This window comes from Entelurus aequoreus, linkage group LG10, assembly GCF_033978785.1.
Source record: "Entelurus aequoreus isolate RoL-2023_Sb linkage group LG10, RoL_Eaeq_v1.1, whole genome shotgun sequence".
Classification (NCBI taxonomy): Eukaryota; Metazoa; Chordata; class Actinopteri; order Syngnathiformes; family Syngnathidae; genus Entelurus; species Entelurus aequoreus.
The window spans coordinates 66,063,151-66,082,183 of record NC_084740.1 but is presented as its reverse complement, the minus strand read 5'-3'; the positions used below and the strand labels follow the sequence as shown (position 1 = coordinate 66,082,183).

At 40.9% G+C, this 19,033-nt stretch overlaps 2 protein-coding genes across 2 annotated transcripts in view; one reads left to right on the top strand and one right to left on the bottom strand.

Annotated features, from left to right (window-relative positions):
* fhip1b (FHF complex subunit HOOK interacting protein 1B) overlaps positions 1 to 19,033 on the top strand; it is a 716,414-nt gene that overhangs the window by 519,080 nt on the left and 178,301 nt on the right. The gene's annotated exons all lie outside the window — the stretch shown is intronic.
* Positions 10,650 to 11,585, bottom strand: LOC133659184 (olfactory receptor 10J4-like). Its single transcript, XM_062061920.1, has one exon. The coding sequence runs from the start codon at positions 11,583 to 11,585 to the stop codon at positions 10,650 to 10,652; it is 936 nt and encodes a 311-aa protein (XP_061917904.1).

Below are 19,033 nucleotides of genomic sequence, written 5' to 3'. Positions count from 1 at the left end.
AATGTATTGTACATACAAATTCACATATACATACACACATACATAGGTACCTACGCTCCCACATACATATACAAATACAGTACATATTTACACACTCAAAGTTCGTACATCCACACGCACATTCATTATACAAACATACACATACTGTACATATACATTCACTGTACAAACATACATATACACATTCTGTACAAACACATATACACATACTGTACATGTACATTCACTGTACAAACACACATACTGTATACACATACTGTACATATACATTCACTGTACAAACACACACATACACATACTGTACATATACATTCACTGTACAAACACACATTTTGTATACACATCCTGTACATATACATTCACTGTACAAACACACACATACACATACTATACATATACATTCACTGTACAAACACACATATACACATACTGTACATATACATTCACTGTACAAACACAGATATACACATACTGTACATATACATTCACTGTACAAACACACATACACATACTATACATATACATTCACTGTATATACACATACTGTACATAAACATTCACTGTACAAACACAGATATACACATACTGTACATATACATTCACTGTACAAACACAGATATACACATACTGTACATATACATTCACTGTACAAACACAGATATACACATACTGTACATATACAAGTACATATGCACACATACACTCATGCACATAATCACGTTTCATCAAACGTATATTAATGTTGTTGCCCTAGGGTAAACTGGGTATAACACAAGGCACACTGACAAAGCTTAACCTATTGTTACTATAACAATCTACAAGGTTAATGTAGGTTGCTTCTCTTTTTTTCCCCCATTTTTCTGCATTCTTTCGTATCTCAAGTTATCATTACGTATATATATTGTTGCATTTGAACAACTGTATTGTTGATAATAAAGGTAAAGTATTGGTATTGTTCATTATCAATAGCGCTATTTATATTGGTATTTGTATTGCTCCATTTTTAGTGTAATAATGCTCATTGTCATTTCTGTATTATTTTTTATTTTCGCTAACTGCTCATTTGTTATTACTTTTACCATCATATTTGTACATGTCGTATTTGCTGATGTTGGTCTATTGTTGTTGTTGTTGTGTTTGCTGTTGTTGTTTTTGTCTCTCTGTCTAATCCCCCTCCTGTCCCCACAATTCCCCCCTCTGTCTTCCTTTTTTTTCTCTTTCTATCCCCTCCTGCTCCGGCCCGGCTGCACCAAATGATAATATAAATACATTTAATAAAGTCAAATACAAATAAGGCATAAATCTGAACAGCCGATATGGGCATCTACATCAACTATATGATTTGCCTGAGAAGCTGGACAGGACAAAATATATATATATATATATATATATATATATATATATATATATATATATATATATATATATATATATATATATATATATATATATATATATATATATATATATATAAATAAATAAAAGAAGTACTTGACTTTCAGTGAATTCTAGCTATATATATATATGTTTATTTTATTATATATATATATATATATATATTATATATATATATATATATATATATATATATATATATATATATATATATTTATATATATATAAATATATATGTATATATATATTTATATATATATATATATATATATATATATATATATATATATACATATATATATATATATATATATATATACATATATATATATATATATATATATATATATATATATATATATATATATATATATATATATATATATATATATATATATATATATATATTGAGCCCCTGCCCCTCTATAACCATGTGCATGTCCCTGTGTGTATATATATATATATATATATATATATATATATATATATATATATATATATATATATATATACATTTTCTACTGCTTGTCCCGTTCGGGGTGGCAGGGGGTCAATAAATACTTGAATTTCAGTGTTCATTTATTTACACATATACACACACATAACACTCCTCTAATCATTGTTGTATTTGAAAGTGCAATGCTTTGCAGCCAGTAGCACAGCCTTTGAAGGAGCATAGATATGGGCAGCATCTGTGAAATTTAATTTGCAGGAAAGGAGTGAGTTTAGGGTTGAATTGTCCATCCTCGTTCTATTCTCTGTCACTATCTTTCTAACCATGCTCAACACCCTCTCTGATGACTTAATAATAATAATTAAATAATGGATTAGATTTTATAACGCGCTTTTCTATTATTAGATACTCAAAGCACTCACAGAGAAGTGGGAACCCATCATTCATTCACACCTGGTGGTGGTAAGCTACATTTGTAGCCACAGCTGCCCTGGGGTAGACTGAAGGAAGCCAGGCTGCCAGTTTGCGCCTGCGGCCCCTCCGACCACCACCTACCATTCATTCATCATTCATTCATTAGTGTGAGCGGCACCGGGGGCAAGGGTGAAGTGTCCTGCCCAAGGACACAACAGCAGCGATTTGGATTTGGATGTCAAGAGGCGGGGAGCGAACCTGCAACCCTCAGGTTTCTGACACGGCCGCTCTACCCACTACGCCATACCGTCCCGACTTGCAAGCGTACTTCTTCTTCTTACTCGTCGTGGCCATGACTGTCTCTTCTTCGTTCTTCTGCTTCGTCTCCTTCTTGTTGTGTGGGCAGTTGTGCACTCTCCAAAAGCCGTAGATGTTATAAGGCAGTGGTTCTCAAACTTTTTTTGTCATCCCCCACTTTGGACAAGGGGGAGTTTTCAAGCCCCACCTGCCCCCATCGCCCCAACAGAACGCTAATGCCAAGCTTAACATTTTCAAATGTATTGAACATCAAGTAACATCAAGTTGTATACATTCAAACTCAATAACATAAAATAACATCAAGTTCAATAATCAATAAAATAACTGTGCAACTGTGGTATAACTTGCATCAAGTTCAATATCAAATAAAATAACTTGCATCAAGTTCAATAATAAATAAAACAAAAGTGTTATAACTTGCATCAAGTTCAATAATAAATCAAAAAAAGTGTTATAACTTGCATCAAGTTCAATAATAAATCAAAAAAAGTGTTATAAATTGCATCAAGTTCAATAATAAATCAAAAAAAGTGTTATAACTTGCATCAAGTTCAATAATAAATCAAATAAAAGTGTTATAACTTGCATCAAGTTCAATAATAAATCAAATAACTTGCATCAAGTTCAATAATAAATAAAAATAAAAGTGCCACTTTGCAATCTTTGCAAAAAAAAAAGGAGGAGCTATATGCATTTGGCAAGACAGGGCGAGTGAACATGAGTTTTACAGTACTCCAGCATTAGCCTGTTTTGCACTGCACAGCTTTTCAAATCGGGGTTGCAGGCTTGACACTGCCACTGTTAAAACCTCATTGAGTTCGGGGCTGAGCTGCCTTGACACGAGTGCTTCCCGGTGAATGACACAGTGCAGGGGTCACCAACGCGGTGCCCGCGGGCACCAGGTCGCCCGCAAGGACCAGATGAGTCGCCCGCGGGCCTGTTCTAAAAAATAAAAAAATTTAAAAAAATTAAAAAAAAAAAAAAAAAAAATTTTTTTTTTTTTTTTTTTTTTTTTTAATTAAATCTACATAGAAAAAACACAAGATACACTTTCAATCAGTGCATCAACCCAAACAACCTCCCCCATGCACACTCATCCACACAAAAGGGGTTATTTCTTTCTGCTACCAATATTCTGGTTCCCACAACATAGACAACACATCTGCAAGGGATACAGTCCCTGAAGCACACATGATTGTATAGGCTGCTGGTCCACTAACATTTTCATTAATTACTATTTTTTATGTAATTATTTTTATATTGTTTTACTTTCTTTTTTATCCAAGAAAATATTTTTTATTTATTTATCTTATTTTATTTTATTTTTTAAAAAAAAGGGCCTTATCTTCAACAGACCAGGTTGTCAATGAAATTAGATTTTTTTAAAGGGTTTTTTAAACCAGGCCCAGTCCAGATAATGTCCAAGTCGGACTCAGCAACACACACCTTCATTCATGTACACAGAAAAAAATTAGGGAACACAACAGATTGCATATAATTTATAAACAAAACACTTTGCATTCCATTCGAAAGGACGTTCCCTTTAGATTTCCGATCCTTAACATTTTACATTTATCATAATTAAGCTTTAGGCCAGATTGCTGTGAAAATATGTCCAAAAGATTAAGAAGGTTCCGCAAACAATGAGGAAAAATCTTATCTTTGTGAATCAGCCTTTTCTGACATGAACTTCATCAAGAACAAACACAGAACACGCCTCACTGATCACATCTGCAAGACTCACTCAGAGTTGCAGTGTCAAGTTACACACCAGAGTACAACACACTAGTTAACAGCATGCAATGCCAGGCTTCCCACTAACTGACAAAGAAACAGATAACATATTTGGTGTCCAGTTCAAAGTGTGACATGATTTAAAAATTTGAGAGTTTACTTTTGTATTTTACATGAGTTATTATTTGTACAAACATGGTGCAAAGTAATTCATGATTTGTTAAAAAATGTTAGTGGCTAGCTAGTTAAAATGGGATATTGTGATTTCACAAGACTGTCTTAGAAGTGATCATTTGAAAATGTTCAATTTGAAAAATGTGCACTTAGAGAAAATATAAAAATAAAGTGTTGCATATTGATATTTATCTGTTTCTATATATATTTATTGTGAGAAATCATTAAGATGATCAGTGTTTCCACAAAGATAAATATCATTAATTATTAATAATAACAGAGTTAAAGGTAAATTGAGCAAATTGGCTACTTCTGGCAATTTATTTAAGTGTGTATCTAACTGGTAGCCCTTCGCATTAATCAGTACCCAAGAAGTAGCCCTTGGTTTCAAAAAGGTTGGTGACCCCTGACACAGTGTGTCCAATGCGCATTTGGCGCAACCCTCTTTATTAGAGCCTGCAGCCCGTTTCTTGACTTTGCCATGGTCTGTGCGCCATCAGAGCAAAAGCCCACACAGTTTTCTCATTTAAGATCGTGTTCTTTGAGGAAACTGCCCATTATCTTGAACAGCTCATCAGCAGTGGCTCTATTTTTTATGTATTTGCAAAACAGCAAATCCTCGCACAGTGACTCGCCATTCACAAAGCTTCCGCTTAGCCCCGCCCCCATTAGTTACTGTTGCTATGTCTGTCAAACTTGCGCTCCTACGTAGAAATTTAAAGCCTACAGGAAAAATAAGTAATTTACATTTATTTATATAGCGTATTTCACAGACAGAATCACAAAGTGATTTACAGTGTGTATAGAAAATGAAAGAATAGTAAAAAAAAAATCTAAAAATATAATTTAAAAAAAAAAAAAAATGAAGTGAAATTTCCTCCCGTTCCTCGCGCCCCACCTGTCATGTCTCTATTCCCCACCAATAGAGGGGAATTTGAGAAACGCTGTTATAAGGTGACTGGGCCGGCACGCTGTTTATATGGAGAAAAAGCGGACGTGACGGAAGGCTTTCCTCACTCAGGTCTGCATGGACCTGGAGGGGGCGTGCCTTGTTGTCTGGCTGGAATACGGGAGAAATTCGGGAGAATGGTTGTCCCGGGAGATTTTCGAGAGAGGCACTGAAATTCGGGAGTCTCCCGGAAAAATTCGGGAGGGTTGACAAGTATGTATGTATGTGGCTGCATAGAAGAAGGTATCATTTTGACTCCATGCTGATTACATACAAACACAAAAGTACATGTCAGGATAGTTTATTAAAGTGCAGAAAGTATAAACATTTACGAAATCTTGCATTTATTGTAAATGATTTATCAATGGTAATGATTAAATGTGTTTAAAATGTGAAGTAGGTAGAAGCAGATCTTATTTAATACTACACTGTCTCCATATCTCAGTATTTTTTCTTTACGTTTTGTGTTAAAACATTTCCATTTTATGATAGGGAGAGAAAATAATAGAGACAATACATAGATAGCTTATGCAATGATAAAAGAAAAACAATAATGTTCCAATACATAAATATATTTGTTGTAAATTATCAAGAAAGTATGCCCACATAGGTCAATTTAATGAAAATAAAGAGATTATAGGCGAGGCAAGGGCAAGTTTATTTACAGAGCACAATTTGAACACATGGCTATTCTAAATTATTTAGAGGAAATTATAAGAAATTCAAGATAAAATCAAAACTAAAATCATCACAATACAAAAACAAAATGTGAGTTTAGATAACAAACGTTATCATACGCACAATTAGATAAAAGTGTTTTTCAGTCTAGATTATAAATACAATAAAAAATATGTACAGTAGTTGAAAGTGTCAAACATTGTATAACGTTTCAATAAATGCAGGATATTGACTAAACTATATATCACTTCCTCTTTGGATTGATTGAAACTTTTATTAGTAGATTGCACAGTTCAGTACATATTCCGTACAATTGACCACTAAATGGTAACACCCAAATGAGTGTTTCAACTTGTTTAAGTCGGGGTCCACGTAGTTCGCGCGCGTCTGATTGTCGAGTTTAACGATCACTTTGTGCAAAACCAGCACATCTTTTCTGTACTTTTCTGTACTTTTTTGGCTTCACTGTGTCACTGAGCCGTGACACTTTGCAGTCTGTGTTGATCGGTGCTGCGGACTAGCACACCGAAGCCGGCTAGCATTAGCAGCCTGAGATACAGAGGTGTGGATTTCTTCTGTTGCTGGATGCTTCGGCATATAGACCATCAGAATTCACCCACCAAGGAAAAGCCCGACATCGGAGGAGTTCGAGGAGATGAAGCTCACACTCCACTCCCTGTGCAACGATGTGACTGCGGTCAGAACGCAGCAGAAGCAGCTTCTGGGGCTACAGGAGGAGGTGAAACAACTACGCGTCCAGAACGTGGAAAAAGACCGGTGCATTGTGGACCTGGAGCGGCGAGTGGACAAGCTGGAGCAATACTCCCGCATGAATGATTTGGTCATCACCGGCATCAAATTCAAGCCGCGTTCCTACGCCCGTGCGGTGGCCGCAGACAGCGGGGAGCCCAGCGAACAGGAGACACAGTCAAGGAGCAACAGGTGGCTTCCTATTTCCAGAGCAGGGGGATAGAGATGGACCTGGAGCACATCGAGACTTGTCAACCACTGCCCATGAGGAACCAGAGACCACCAGCTGTCATCATGAGATTCACAAACAGGAAAAAGAAAATGGCACTATTGAAGCAAGGACGCAAACTGAAAGGTAGAGATGTTTTCATGAATGAACACTTGAGAAAGAAAAATGCTGACATCGCAAGGATCGCACGACAACTTAAAAGGCAAAGCAAAATTCAACAAACCTGGGTAACGAACTGTAAGATCTTCATCAAACTAAATGGGACGCCAGAGGAAGCAAAAGTCTTGGTGGTGAGGAAAATAGAAGATCTTGATAAGTATTGACATTGATGCAGTACTTGGTATCAATGTAGCTTTGTGACTTTTACATCATCTCAATGGTACCCACACCAAGAACACAGACCATACCATATATTGATATGGACATGTTACAGAAGATCCTACAACAAAGAACTGGAAATCATCTCGGGTGGGCCTGCAGACGCCACCATCATCTCGGGTGGGCCTGCAAACACCATCCTCTCCAGCATCTGAACCTGCTGTTCCAAATCCAGTTCCTGTTCCTGCTCCTCGGCTAGCATCTGCTCCTGTTCCTGCACCACGGCTGGCACCAGTTCCTGTTCCTGCACCACGGCTGGCTCCAGTTCCTAATCCTGCACCACGGCTGGCACCACTTCCTGTTCCTGCACCATGGCTGGCACCAGTTTCTGTTCCTGCACCATGACTGGCACCAGTTTCTGTTCCTGCACCACGACTGGCTCCAGTGGCTGTACCCGCGCCTGCTTCGTCTGCTGCACCCATGCTTGCTTCGTCTGCTGCACCCACGCCTGCTTCATCTGCTGCACCCGCGCCTGCTACGTCTGCTGCACCCGCGCCTGCTTTATCTGCTGCTGCTTCCATGCCTGACTCGTCTGCTGCTGCTTTCACGCCTGACTAGTCGCCTGCTTCTACGCCTGACTTGTCCCCTGCTTCCAAGCCTGCCACGACGACGACGCTGACACGCCCACCTCCCCGTCGACCTTGGATGTGGCCGCTCCCGGGTCGCCTGCCTCGCCTGCTGCAGCAGTGTTCCACTCGCCGCCGCCACTTGACTTGTCCTCGGTGGATTCGGGGACACTTGGCCTGGCGACCCACCGCCAAGTCCTCCCTCCGCCCTCCCGTGACTTTTGACCCTGCTTGGTTTTTGTCTTTTTTTTTTTACATCTGTGATCTGTCCTTAAGGGGGAGCTCTGTCATGATCTGTGGTTTAGATCATGTTTTTTTTTAGTTATGTTCTGTTAGTTTTGGACTCATTTAGTTCCTGTTTATGCACCTGAGTTTGTTACCATGGCTACTTATTATTTTCACCTGCCGCTTGTATTCCGGACACGCACCTGTTTGTCATCACTGACATTATTTAAGCCTGCCTTTGCAGTGAGTCGGTCTGGCTTCTTTATTTGGGTCATGCAACTGTTACGAGCCAATTTTTTGATCGGCTCCCCAAGATCTGGTTCCCTTGGAAGAGCAATAAATTCCAACTGTACAACCTAACTCAAAACATAATGTGTATGTTTTGAATACATTAGAGAAAATGTTCAAAATGAGACAAATACGTGTTTGGATATTTTTATTTCTACTACTTTACCTTACATTTACATTACAAGGCTAAATAAACTCTGTGTGTATGTTGGCTTACCCACTTCCACCACAAAAAAAGTGGATGAATGACAAGAAGGTAAAGAGCAAACCATCTTGAGGCCTGTTGGGAAGCGACAGATGAATAAAACAACATGAATAATTGTATTTATCCTTCGATTAACTACTTTTTATGTGTTTGTTGCGGTTTGTTTGTCTCCATTTGTTAGCAGCATGTCTCAAAAAGGGGTTAACGGTCTTTGATGTGACTTTCAGAAAATATCACAAAGTGCATGAGGCACATGCGATGAGACTTTGGGGGTGATCCGGATCATTGTCCGGATTCAGGATTTTTTGAAGGATTCTTTACTATTACGAGGTAGGTCCTGGCAGAGGTCCATGCCACGTTTTTGTGCATCTTCACCCTTTGTACATAAGGCCCCAGGACTTGATGAGTGGGTTGACATCCATGCTGCGGCTCTATCTCGTGGGCTCCTCAGCAAGGAGACTCCTAGGTCCTTGGGTCTGTGACCTGGGTCTGTGTTGGCTCCTTAAGATAGTGTATTTTCTTACATGGCTCCTCCTCACTAACCCATATACAGGTGAAATTCAAAATGTTTGAATATATTGCAAAGGTTAGTTTAATCCTACAATTAGATTTACTAGGTGAAAGTAATAAATGACATAGGCTCATAACATACAACTAGAATAGAATGGAATAGAATATATCAATATTGTCATTGTACATTGGACAATGAAATTGTATGCAAAACTAATTTATGCAAATTCATAATAACACATAAAAACATAAGAACATAGATAAATAGATAAAAATACATAAAATACATAAAAATACCAAGCACACAGCTCACATGCACATGCACAACTAATGTGTGTGAGTGCGTGTATACGCACAAGGAACATTGTTATGACTAACGTCCATTATTACTGTGGCTACCGAGAAGAATGTATATTTTGACTCCATGTTGATTGCATACAAACACAAAAGTTCATGTCAGTATAGTTTAAGGTGCAGAAGATATAAACAGTTACAAAATATAAAATGTATTTTAAATGATTTATCAATGAAAATGGTTTAATTTGTTTAAAATGTGCTTTACAAAAGTTACGTTAAAGCACAACTCATATTTATATAAACAGAATTGAATATGAAGAAGTAGGTAGAAGCAGATCTTATTTAATCCTTCACTATCTTTACTTGTTGTGTTAAAACATTACCATTTTATGATAGGGCGAGAAAAGAATTGAGAATGTGTGACAATACATGTATTGCTTATGCAGTGGTAAAGGTAAAAAAAATAGATACAATACATAAATATATTTGTAGTCAATTACCAAAAAAGTATGCCCACATAGGTCAATTTAATGGGGAAAAATTAGATGGCGAGTTTATTTATAAAACACAATTCTTAACAAGGCAATTCAAAGTGCTTTAGAAAAAATAACAAGAAGGCAAGAAATAAAATGAAAAAAAATAATCATCATATAAAATAATCACAATTAAGATAAAAATGTGAGTGTGGATAACATACTTTTAGTTGTCATATGCACAATTAAATAGGAGTGTTTTCAGCCTGAATTATAGATGCATTAAAAGTAAATAAGTGCATATAATATTGATTGATATTAATATTGATAAAGCAATATAATTAGTGATATAAAATGACATCAGACAGCATGGCTCTTTGCTTCCTTTTTCTTCCATTTATACATCTTATAAACACCATATGATAATGTAAATTACTTTTCTTAAAGGATCACTTGGGAAAATAAAGACTTCAATGCTATATCTATGGATTTATGATTCACCCGGGTCATTGTGTTCTCAGGGCATTCGAACGATCACAACTGGACTGTTTGGTTTGTCTTAGAAGACGTTTCCCCTCTCATCCAAGAAGCGAACAAGTGGGATCATTTTCTTTAGTTCACCAGTGGATAAAACAATCCCTTGATGTGTTTCCAGATTTCCTTCATTTTCACTCCATAAATGATTGGATTAAACAGAGGATTATACACAAGTATTTGTACGGTCATTATTAAACGTACAATTTTTGGAAGATCTGACTCCAATCGAGCAATGATGACATTAAACAGACACAAACAAGTGAAGATGAATAAAACCATCAGGTGAGGTAAACATGTCTCTGCCGCTTTTTTCCTGACTTCTGCACACCTGTGATACGTTATTATAAATATTTTTATGTACGTAAAAAGGATGAACATCACAGGAACATCAGCCAAACTCACCATTACAAACAAACCATAAAGGGTAACAAATGTTGATTTTACACAGTGAAGCTTAAGAATTGTGTTGTTACATAAAATACCCTTTGTTGTATAGTCACAGAGTTTTTGTTTAGAAATAAATATAGTTAACGGTACACCCACACATGCAGGTAGAAGCCAGGCCAAAGTCAAGAGGACAATAACAGTTCTTTTTCCCATGATAGTTGGATACTGCAGAGGTTTACAGATAGACACATACCTGTCATAAGACATGGCTGACAGCAGTAAGAAGTCTGAAAGACCAAAAGAATAATAGAGAAAATATTGAAACATACAAGCAGAATGAACAATGATCTGTTTTTTGGATAAAACATCAAAGAAAAGTTTGGGGTAGATAACAGTGCTAAACAAAAGAGAGTTGAGAGACAAAGCTGCAATGAAAATGTACATAGGCTCATGAAGGTTCCTGTGGATCCAGATCAGACATATAATGGTGCAGTTAGTGCAGAGGATGAGAAAATAAAATGTCAACAAGATGAAAAAGTAAATATATCTATACTTGTCCATTTCTACAAAGCCACCAAGAGTTATAAATGTTCCATTGAATTCAGCATCCATCACACCAAACATAAAAATAGTCAAATGTTATGAAAATTGTTCACCCTCCATGGATCTCATCAAGTCCTACATCAAAAGATGCTGTCATGTCAACAAGCTCCTCCAAGTCTTCACGGTGATGTTGATGGAACTTGTTGTGAGCAGTCAATGCTGAGAAGAGTAAGAAGTCGTCCACCTGATAAGGATGACCCACAGGATGAAGACTGCCTGCGATTGGCCTCCAAGTTTAGAAGGCGTTCTCCTCTTTTACTTATCCTCCAAAGACTTTCATTTGTAACGTGTGATGCAAACTTTTGACCAATTGTGCATTTTCTTCTAAGAATAGGGTTGTTTTCCTGGTCATTTGCAACCACACTGACCCCTGTACTGGGGACTAGAGGTTAGAAAATGTAGAAACGTTGATCAGTACGTTAATAGTCATCATGTCAATAGTCATCAATATTGATCATGTCAACATACTTGCCAACCTTGAGACTTCCGAATTCGGGAGATTGGGGGGGATGGGGAGGGGGCTGTTGTTGAGGTGGGTGGGGTCGGAGGGCGGGACTAATGGGGAGGAATATATTTATAGCTAGAATTCACTGAAATTCAAGTGTTTCATATATATATATATATATATTTATATATATATATATATCCATCCATCCATTTTCTACCGCTTGTCCCGTTCGGGGTCGCAGGGGGTCAATAAATACTTGAATTTCAGTGTTCATTTATTTACACATATACACAACAACTTTAAGGGGACTTCACATCCACATGGGAAAGATGAAGTGTGGTGGTAGGAGTCTGATGCAACCTTGCACTGCCCCGGTAGGGGCAGGTCAGACAAATGGGATCCAAGGCCGGGTAGACAACCACAGTGCCAACGGGCCCAATGTTGCAGAGGTAGCGCGGGAGGAAAGGAGGGAGGAAGAAGAAAGGGATGTCGACGAGCGCCAAGAAGTGAACCCAGTAGCACCCCCAAGCGACCCAAGAATAGAGTCAAGTCAAAGAGCCAGGAACCTGAAGAACCCGCTCCGAAGGAACAAGATCAAGTGGCCGAAGGCTAACGAGACAGAGGAGTGGAGAAAGTTGGATGAACATCTCAGCGGGCTGCTGCAAAATGCGCTGCGCGGGTCAGTGGTAGCCAAGTTAAACCTGTTCGCGGAAATCCTCTATGAAGAATCCAGCAACAGGTATGGCGAGGTGACCATCAGAGAGGCCACAATAAGACCAAAGAGCAGGAGGGAGAAAGAGATTGATGACCTGGTGGCAAACAGAAGGCAGCTCCGCAAGCGTTGGAGGAAGGCAGAGGAGTCTGAGAAGGAGGGCCTGAAAGCTCTCTGGGATGAGATCAGAAGACGCCTCGCTAACCTCCGGAGGGCAGAACGTATCAGAAGACGGGGAAAAAGGAAAGAGAAAGAAAGGTCAAGTTTCTTCAGGAATCCATTCCGGTATGCACGCGGGTTCCTTGAGGAGAAGACAAGTGGAACCCTGGATATCTCCAAAGAAGAACTGGAAGAGCACATCCGCACTCAGTACAGTGACCCAGCAAGGAACAACCCGCTAGGCTCCCCAGGGTATGTGCCCAGACCCTCAGAACCATCAGCCCTGTTTGATACATCACCACCCAAGCTCAGCGAGGTCAGGCAGGTGATCCAGCGGGCAAGATCTGCTTCAGCACCAGGCCCGAACGGAATACCGTACAGGCTGTACAAGAACTGCCCAGGAGTGTTGAAGCTGTTATGGACCCTGATGAGAATTGCCTGGACTAAGCAGATCATACCATCCGAATGGCAGAGGGCAGTGGCAGTTTCTATTCCCAAACAACAGAACGCTAAGACCACCGAGCAGTTCAGGAGCATAGCCCTACTGAATGTGGAGGGAAAAGTCTTCTTTTCTGTGATGGCGAGAAGAATGACTACCTACCTCACGGAGAACAACTACATTGACACCAGCTGCCAGAAAGCCGGGATTCCAGGTTTTCCTGGCTGCGTAGAGCATGCTTCTATGATTTGGGAACAGATCCAGACCACTAAGAGGGAGAAGAAAGATCTGCACGTCGTATGGTTAGATCTAGCCAATGCCTATGGGTCAGTGCCACACCTGCTCGTAGACTATGCCATGGAATTCTTCTACATCCCAGATAACATCAGGACCATGATCAAGATCTACTTCCAGGACATGCACATGTGCTTTGCACTGAAGAAGGTGACCACTGGCTGGCAACAACTGGAGCTAGGGATCGCAATGGGATGCTTCAATTCCCCCATCCTCTTCGTGGCAGCTTTCGAGGTCATCCTGATCGGGGCAAGGCAGGTGGTGGGTGGTGTCCGGCTGCCCGCAGGCCAGAGGCTCCCGCCTCTAAGGAGCTATATGGACGACATCACCTGCCTGCTACGAACCGCCCCATGCACATCCAGGCTACTTAAGAGGCTGGATGAGCTGATCACCTGGGCCAGGATGAAGTTCAAGCCTCAGAAGTCAAGGAGCCTCTCAATGCGAAAGGGGAAGAGAAACGACAGAGTCACCTTTACCATCAGCAGAGAAGACATCCCACGCATCGTGGATCAGCCCATCCGTAGCCTGGGAAGACTCTATACACCTGGTCTCTCAGACAAGGACATGGGAAAAATCATTCACCAGGAGCTTTCAGAGGGCCTGTCCAAGATCGATGCAAGCCAGCTACCTGGGAAGTACAAGGTGTGGTGTTACCACTTCACCCTGTACCCAAGGATGATGTGGCCTCTGAAGCTGTGCGAAGTCACGTCATCAGCCGTAAGCCGGATGGAAGCAAAAGCCAAATCTTTCATCCAAAAATGGCTTGGCCTGCCACGGTGCTTCTCAGCTGCTGGCCTGTATGGATGGAACTCACTCCAGCTACCCCTGAAATCTATCACCCTGGGCTACAGGCAGGAGAAGGCAAGGCTGGTGATGGAACTAAGGGACTCCTCTGACAGGGCAGTGGCGGATGCAAATGCCAGAGTCGAGACTGGAAGAAAGTGGAGGGCAAAGGAGGCGGTCCAGAAGGCGATGGGGAGACTGCAACACCAAGAAGTCGTGGGCATGGTCCAGACAGGCCGGGCAGGCCTTGGATGGAGCGATCCACCCATTCTATGGTCCAAGGCAGGCAGGAAAGAGAGGAAAGACCTTGTTGTTGCTGAGGTCACCAGGATTGAGCAGGAGGAGCTCAGAGTAAGGTCTGTGGCACAGGGGCAGCAGGGGAGGTGGACAACTTGGGAGGGTGTATCGAACCGAGCAATCAGCTGGGCAGATTTCTGGAAACTGCCACAGGCTCGGCTCAGTTTCCTCATCAGGGCAACATATGACACCCTCCCGAGCCCTAAAAACCTCCACCAATGGCTTGGCACAGAGCAATCCTGCGACCTCTGCGGGACCATCAATGCCTCACTCCAGCACGTTCTGTCAGGCTGCAAAATGGCGCTGACACAGGGTCGGCTCAGATGGCGGCACGACCAGGTGCTCAGCAAGCTGGCAGAGGTGCTGGAGAAAAGTCGGCAGGAGGCAAACAACCAGAGTCCAGCAGAAAGCCAATGCAGGATCCACTTCCTAAGGCAGGGGGAACCTGCGACACATTCCAGCAAGAGACTACCCGCCAAGCTATTAACACCAGGGGCGGCGTGGAAGATGGAAGTGGACCTGGGTAGGCGGCTCCAGTTCCCACAGGAGATATGCAGCACCACCTTAAGACCAGATGTGGTGCTGTGGTCTGCAGCTCTGAAGTCAGTAGTACTGATTGAGCTGACAGTGCCATGGGAGGAGGGACAGGAAGCTGCCTATGAGAGAAAGAAGGCAAAGTATGCAGACCTGGTCGCGGAGTGCAGAGAAAGTGGATGGAGGGTGAGACTGTATCCGGTGGAGGTGGGAGCCAGAGGCTTTGTGGGCAGAACAACACCACGCCTGCTCAAGGACCTGGGACTACGTGGAGCCACCCTGAGCAGATCCATCAAGGAGCTTTCAGAAGTAGCAGAGAAATCTAGCCACTGGCTCTGGATTAAACGACGCGACAAGGCTTAGGGAGCAACATCCAAGTAGGTTTTGCTGCAGGGGGTGTCAGGGAGACGTCCCTGTTCACTGCCCCGCCACCGGGAGATGTTCTGGGCTAAGGGGCGAAACATCAATGAGAGGTGGTCCCCAGCTGAAGAGCCTGCAGCAAAACCTTTTCTGGTATGCGGTCAGGTTTAAGCCTGCCTCAGGGAAGAGGATGTCCCTGCCATGCACAGTCCACCACAGGCCTAAGGTGCGACAGGCCTAAGGCCCAGCGGCAAGACCACCTTGCTGTAATTGAAACACACATAACACTCCTCTACTCATTGTTGTATTTGAAAGTGCAATGCTTTGCAGCCAGTAGCACAATCTTTGAAGGAGCATAGGTGTGGGCAGCATCCGTGAAATTTAATTTGCAGGAAAGGAGTGAGTTTAGGGTTGAATTGTTCATCCTCGTTCTATTCTCTGTCACTATCTTTCTAACCATGCTCAACACCCTCTCTGATGACTAAATAATAATAATGAAATAATGGATTAGATTTTATAACGCACTTTTCTATTATTAGATACTCAAAGCACTCACAGAGACGTGGGAACCCATCATTCATTCACACCTGGTGGTGGTAAGCTACATTTGTAGCCACAGCTGCCCTGGGGTAGACTGAAGGAAGCGAGGCTGCCAGTTTGCGCCTGCGGCCCCTCCGACCACCACCTACCATTCATTCATCATTCATTCACCAGTGTGAGAGGCATCGGGGGTAAGGGTCAAGTGTCCTGCCCAAGGACACAACGGCAGCAATTTGGATGTCAAGAGGCGGGGAACGAACCTGTAACCCTCAGGTTTCTGACACGGTCGCTCTACCCACTACGCCATACCGTCCCGACTTGCAAGCGTACTTCTTCTTACTCATCGTGGCCATGACTGTCTCTTCTTCGTTCTTCTGCTTCGTCTCCTTCTTGTTGTGTGTGCAGTTGTGCACTCTCCAAAAGCCGTAGATGTTATAAGGTGACTGGGCCGGCACGCTGTTTATATGGAGAAAAAGCGGACGTGACAAAAAGCTGTCCTCACTCAGGTCTGCATGGACCTGGAGGGGGCGTGCCTTGTTGTCTGGCTGGAATTCGGGAGAAATTCGGGAGAATGGTTGTCCCGGGAGATTTTCGGGAGAGGCACTGAAATTCGGGGGTCTCCCGGAAAATTCAGGATGATTGGCAAGTATGTATTAAAGTGGCTGCATAGAAGAAGGTATCATTTTGACTCCATGCTGATTACATACAAACACAAAAGTACTTGTCAGGATAGTTTATTAAAGTGCAGAAAGTATAAACATTTACAAAATCTTACATTTATTGTAAATGATTTATCAATGGTAATGATTAAATGTGTTTAAAATGTGAAGTAGGTAGAAGCAGATCTTATTTGATACAACACTTTCTCCATATCTAAGTATTTTGTCTTTAAGTTTTGTGTTAAAACATTTCCATTTTATGATAGGGAGAGAAAATAATAGAGACAATACATGGATAGCTTATGCACTTATAAAAGAAAAAACAATAATGTTCCAATACATTTTCTTATTCAAACGGGGATAGCAGATCCATTCTATGTGTCATACTTGATCATTTCGCGATATTGCCATATTTTTGCTGAAAGGATTTAGTAGAGAACATCGTCGATAAAGTTCGGAACTTTTGGTCGCTGATAAAAAAGCCTTGGCTGTACAGGAAGTAGTGTGACGTCACAGTTTGAAGGGCTCCTCACATTTCCCCATTGTTTACACCAGCAGCGAGAGCGATTCGGACCGAGAAAGCGACGATTACACCATTAATTTGAGCCAGGATGAAAGATTCGTGGATGAGGAACATGAGAGTGAAGGATTAGAGTGCAGTGCAGGACGTATCTTTTTTCGCTCTAACCGTAACTTAGGTACAAGGGCTCATTGGATTCCACACTCTCTCCTTCTTCTATTGTAGATCACGGATTTGTATTTTAAACCACCTCGGATACTATATCCTCTTGAAAATGAGAGTCGAGAACGCGAAATGAACATTCACAGTGACTTTTATCTCCACGACAATACATCGTCGAAGCACTTCAGCTATGGAGCTAACAGCCCCTGACTGGAAGGATAGACAGAAGATCAACAATACTACCAAACCCTGGACCTGTAACCACACGGTTAATGCTGTGCCGCCTGGTAAAGCCTACCAATGCTGTTGCTAATGACGCCATTGAAGCTAACTTAGCTACGGGACCTCGACAAAACTATGCCAAAAAAACATTAGCTCTCCACCTACGCCAGCTCTCATCTGCTCATCAACACCCGTGCTCACCTGCGTTCCAGCGATCGACGGTGCGTCTGATTGTCGAGTTTAACGATCACTTTGTGCAAAACCAGCACATCTTTTCTGTACTTTTTTGGCTTCATTGTGTCACTGAGCCGTGACACTTTGCAGTTTGTGTCGATCAGTGCTGCGGGCTAGCACACCGAAGCCACCTCTCCTCACTAACCCATATACAAAAAGTTTGAATATCTTGCAAAGGCTAGTTCATTTCTACAATTAGATATACTAGGTGAAACTAATCAATGACATAGGCTCATAACATACAACTAATGTGTGTGAGTGCGTGTATACGCACAAGGAAAATTGTTATGACTTACGTCCATTATTACTGTGGCTACCGAGAAGAATGTGTATTTTGACTCCATGTTGATTGCACACAAACCCAAAAGTTCATGTCAGTATAGTTTAAGGTGCAGAAGATATAAACAGTTACAAAATATTACATTTATTTTAAATGATTTATCAATGATAATGGTTTAATTTGTTTAAAATGTGCTTTGCAAAAGTTACGTTAAAGCACAACTCATATTTATATAAACAGAATTGAATATGAAGAAGTAGGTAGAAGCAGATCTGATTTAATCCTTCACTGTCTTTACTCGTTGTGTTAAAACATTACCATTTTATGATAGGGCGAGAAAATAATTGAGAATGTGTGACAATACATGTATTGCTTATGCAGTGGTAAACGTAAAAAAAATAATAGATACAATGCATGAATACATTTGTAGAAAATTACCAAAAAAGCATGCCCACATAGGTCAATTTAATGGGGGAAATGAGATTAGAGGCAAGGCAAGGGCAAGTTTATTTATAAAACACATGTCTTAACAAGGCAATTCAAAGTGCTTTAGAAAAAATAACAAGAAGGCAACAAATAAAATGAAAAATATAATCATCATATAAAATAATCACAATTAAGATAAAAATGTGAGTGTTGATAACATAGTGAAGTGAAGTGAATTGTATTTATATAGCGCTTTTCTCTAGTGACTCAAAGCGCTTTACATAGTGAAAACCCAATATCTAAGTTACATTTAAACCAGTGTGGGTGGCACTGAGAGCAGGTGGGTAAAGTGTCTTGCCCAAGGACACAACGGCAGTGACTAGGATGGCGGAAGCGGGAA